At 59.5% G+C, this 4577-nt stretch overlaps 1 protein-coding gene across 1 annotated transcript; it reads right to left on the bottom strand.

Annotated features, from left to right (window-relative positions):
* Positions 1-3122: 3122 nt before the first annotated feature.
* On the bottom strand, positions 3123-4450 carry EGR4 (early growth response 4; the record flags this gene model as incomplete). The annotated part of the gene is made up of 1 exon (XM_010154164.1): positions 3123-4450. A coding segment is annotated over one exon (1328 nt), but the record flags the coding sequence as incomplete, so codon positions are not given.
* Between the last annotated feature and the right edge of the window lie 127 nt (positions 4451-4577).

The raw sequence follows: 4577 nt of genomic DNA, 5'->3' as shown, positions 1-4577 counted from the left end.
GCTTGGTCCTGGTCTGGTCCTTGAGCATCCCGGCTTGGTCCTGGTCTGGTGTCTGAGCATCCCAGCTTGGTCCTGGTCTGGTCCCTGATCACCCTGGCTTAATTCCTGCCTTGTTCCTGATTTGAGTCCCTGAGCACCCTGGCCTGGTCCTGAGACGGTCCCTGAGCACCCCGGCTTGGTCCTGGTCTGGTCCCTGAGCATCCCGGCTTGGTCCTGGTCTGGTCCCTGATCAGCCCTGGCTTAATCTCTGTCATGGTCTGATCAAGACCCTGAGCACCCCGGCTTGGTCCTGGTCTGGTCCCTGATCACTCTGGCTTAATTCCTGCCTTGTTCCTGATTTGAGTCCCTGTGCATCCTGGCTTGGTCCCCAGCTGGCTTAATCCCTGGTTTAGTCTGATCAAGACCTTGAGCCCCCCAGATTGGCCCTCAGCTTGGTCCTGATCTGGTACCTGATCACTCCGTCTTAATCCTTGGCTTCCTCCAGTCCCTGAGCGCCCTGGCTTGGTCCCCAGCTGGTCCCCAAGCACCTTGGCTTGGTTCCTGGATTGGTCCTAATGTGGTCCCTGATCAGCCCTGGCTTGGCCTGATCAAGATCCCGAGCACCCCATCTTGGTCCCCAACTTGGTCCTGATCCGTTCCCCGATCACCCCGGCTTAATCCCTGCCGTGGTCCCAATACAATCCCCAGTCACCCCAGCTCGGTCCTCAGTGCTGAAACCATGCAGCACTGCTGTGTCTTCTTGTCTCCGATGGTGACACAGGGGAAGATGTCAGCGTTGGGCCCAGGATGCTTCTGGCCTCAGGGAAGGATGGTTGTCCCCACTCTGATCAGCCCCAGGTTTGGGGATGCAGCCGCTCCTCCTCTCCTAAACCCACCATCATGTGTGCCCCCCTTCCTCCCACCCTCCCTTGGCAGCACCGGGGGGGTGCAGGGGGCAAGGGCTCTGGCCTTGGAGCCTCTGCAGAGCTTTCAGGCTCAGCATCAACACAGGACGCACTTTCGGGGGGTGTTAATAAAGTCCTCGTGCATGGCCCGCGGCACGGGGGCAGCAGGGCTGTTTACTGCCCAGCGAGAGCCGACATCCCTCAGAGAGGTGCCCGCAAGACACCTCTTCCTGAGGGAAACCAGGGCGCTGAGGTCATCGATGACATCTGGGGTGTCCTCTCCAAAAAAAGGGCTTTTCCTGGTGCCATCTGCATCCCACCGTGCGGCCAGGGAGATGGTTCAGGCACTGGGGGCCAGCAGTGCTCGGGGGCGGTGGGTGCCCAAGGTGCCGTTGGAGGGGTGAGCCCTTAGGGACAGGTCTGAGAGGACATTTAGGATTTCACCATCATCCTGATTTCCTCCTGGCCCCACAGGGACCCCACATCCCCTGCCCAGCTCCCCAACCTCTCTCCATGGGATCTTTCCGCCCCAAGCTTGTTGCTGGACAGTGGATTTTGCCAGGATAACGGTGTAACTGAGGTGTAGCCTCGGGATGCTCCAGTCCACAAGCCCAGGGGACCAGGGGAAGGAGCCCTCCCTCCTCCATAACACACATGTGGGGCAGATCCCCCCTCTCCAGGGCTGGCGGAGGGGATAAAACTCTGTGGGAGAGAGCAGCTTTGCAGCCATGCACAGCGGTCCTTCCCTGCCTCAGTTTCCCCCTCTGCAAGAAAAGGCCAATAATTCCCCAAGGCCTGAGCCAGGGATGCCCCATCCCCACTTCCCAGCTCCCTCCATTCCTACAGGCACCTTCTCCTCCCTGATTCGTCGAACCCAAGGATCAGCGCGTCCCCTCGGAGTGAGCACCTCCTGCGAGAAGGATGTTTTGGGGATTTGGGTTGGCTTTTAGCTGCCAGAGGAGGGAGATTCTGCTCTCAGCAGCACCTTCCGAGCTGCAAAATCTCCTCCTGAGCCATCCGGCTGCTGATGGGTCCTGGGAGAAGGGAAACAGCATCTCTCAGCTGTCCAAAAACCGAAAGGGAGGGAGCAAACAGCCCCCCGCCTGGCTTCGCATCCTGCCTCTGTCTGATGCTGCCTGGATTTTCTCCAGCCCTGGGGATGTGCCGGGCTGAAGGTGGGGAGTGGAGCTTCACCCTGTTCCTTGCGGGTGATGCCTGCCAGGGGCAACCCCACCCCCCCGGGGACCAGGACCGGGGGGAGGGTCTCTGGGGTCCCCACAGCTCTGGAGCCAAGCAGGGCCGATCCCTGCTGGGCTCAGCCCCGTCGGAATAAACCCAGATTCACATCCCACTTTTCAAAGGGGCACCCACCGCCAGGGAGAAGGGATATCTTCTCCGCTCTGTCCCACCCCCAGGATGAGCCACCCGTCCCAGGGGTTTGGGGATGCTCTGGAGGAGGGTCACAAACCCATCCGCTGCACTGATTGATTTTTCTCTCCCTGATAATTATTTAAGCACCGTTCTCCCCTTGGATGCAGCAGCTAGAAGCCAAAATCCCACAGGAATAATACCACTGGCATCAGGATGGAAAGGCAGGGAGCCACCTCAGCAAGGCCTTCGATAGCTCCCATGTTTAATTAGAAAAATAAACATGATTTTTTTTAAATTTCCCATAGATTTTTTTTTACAAACAGGAAAATAATAACAGTGACATCACCTTTCCCAAGGGACCGTTATGCACCGGTTGCCAATGGCATCTCTCTCCTTCAGGAGAAAGGACCGGTGCAGCTGCAGCTCCCGACCGTACCGGCCGGTAAATAATGGGTTGGGAGCTCCGCGTGAAGCGCTGGCGGGAGGAATCTCCGTCAGGTCACTACAAACACAGGGCGTCCATGGGTTTGGGTATATAAAAACACCATCTCGGTGGGAATTTCCTTCTGTACATGGGTTTTTTTCCCCGCTCCTTGGAATAGGAGCTATAAAAATGACTCGGTTCCTGCAGTTCAGGGATGGTTCTGGGTGGCCGGGGGTGCCACCTTTGGCTGCCACATCCCTCCTCTGCAGCCAGTGGTCCAGTGCTGCGACATCACCTCTGCGTGCCCCTCTCCTCACTGGCACAGCTCCATCTGCCATCACCTTCTCCAGGGCCACCCCAGGAGGATAATCCCATCCCGGCTCTCCCGTGAGATGCTCGGGGGACCTTGGGAATCGCCGTCTCCCAGTGCCCAGGCTGGGGTTTCACAGTGTCCCGAAAGAGAGACCCACTGAGAAGAAACCCAAACCTTTGAGCTTCTCCTCCGTCCGGGCTTTCTGCTTCAGGTGGACCTTGCTGTGACGCTTTTTCTCATCGCTCCGGGCGAAGCGGCGGCCGCAGGTGTCGCAGGAGAAGGGCTTCTCGCCGGTGTGGGTGCGGATGTGGGTGGTGAGGTGGTCGCTGCGGCTGAAGTTCCTCAGGCAGATGCGGCACTGGAAGGGTTTGTGGCCCGTGTGGATGCGGAGGTGCCTGTTGAGCTCATCCGAGCGGGCGAAGCTCCGGATGCAGTTCTCCACCGGGCAGGTGAAAGCCTTCTCATGGGGTTTTGGGCAGAAGCATTTGGAAGAGCACTTGGTCCGGCGGGTCTTCTTCTTGGGTTCGGCCAAGGCAGGAGGGTTGGTGGGCAGCAGGGAAGGGATGGAGGAAGCAGTGGGGTGGCCCAAAAAGTCCGTGGGGGGGACAGAGGGTGAGGGATGAGGATGGAGGAGCTCGGCAGAGCTCATCAGACCTGGTAGGACCTCAGACTGGGCCAAGGAGGTGTCAAACTCCGGCATTAAGGGAGGGGGGAGGTTGTGGATTTTGGTGTTGGCAAAGTCCCCGTGGGTCGGGAAGTTTTCTGGCTCGCAGCCGAAGCCCAGATGGGTGCCGAAGCAGGCAGCATCCTCTGCCAGGCTGCCGAGCTCCGACTGGCAGCTGACGGACAAGACGTTCTCCATCTTGGAGCCGAGCGGGTGGAACAGCCCCTGGCTGCTCTCCCCGGCTGGGAAGGCTTCCGGAGAATGGTAGCCAGCAGGCAAGTAGGCCTGATGCTGGGTGATGGGTTCCCACTGGGCACAGGAGACTTTGAACTTGTCCAGGGGTGGGGAACCAGAAGGCAGCTTGATGTCCTGCTTGTTGTCCAGGAGCTTGGGCTGGAAGAAGCACTGCGAGGTGTTTCCTAAGGTGGGCTGTGCCTGCAGGGGCTGCGCACCCTCCGCGGTGGGGAAGACGCCGTAGCCCTGCTCTGGGAAGGGAGCTTGGACGGATCCGTTCATTTCAGGCTGGCAGGCAGCATAAAGGTCCAGCTGGCCCTGAGCCACCTCGGGACAGGGGTAAAGAGCATCCAGGTGCCTTTGGTGACCCTCGGAGGAGGAGAAAGGGGAGATGCCCAGGATCCCTGACATCAGGTTGAAGAGGGATTCCTGGTCCTGGGGATGCTCCGGTACCGCTTTGATGAAGAAGCTGCCGGTGTAGCTGAGCGAAGGGGAGGGCTGGCTGCCCAAAAAGGAGTAATCCACGGCCCCGCCGCCCATCGGGGTGCCCAGCAGCTCACCTGGGGATGCAGAGGGAATGGTGGTTAGAGGGGTGTGGGGTTGGGGGGGTGGCCTACGCGGGGAGAGCAGGAAGCTGATGGTTTGTCAATGCGAGGTCCCCATCCTAACCAGCTCCCCGGGACCGCC

The sequence above is a fragment of the Eurypyga helias genome, unplaced genomic scaffold (genome assembly GCF_000690775.1).
Source record: "Eurypyga helias isolate BGI_N326 unplaced genomic scaffold, ASM69077v1 scaffold33506, whole genome shotgun sequence".
Classification (NCBI taxonomy): Eukaryota; Metazoa; Chordata; class Aves; order Eurypygiformes; family Eurypygidae; genus Eurypyga; species Eurypyga helias.
The sequence above is the reverse complement of the archived record's forward strand: the minus strand, read 5'-3'. Positions and strand labels throughout refer to the sequence as shown.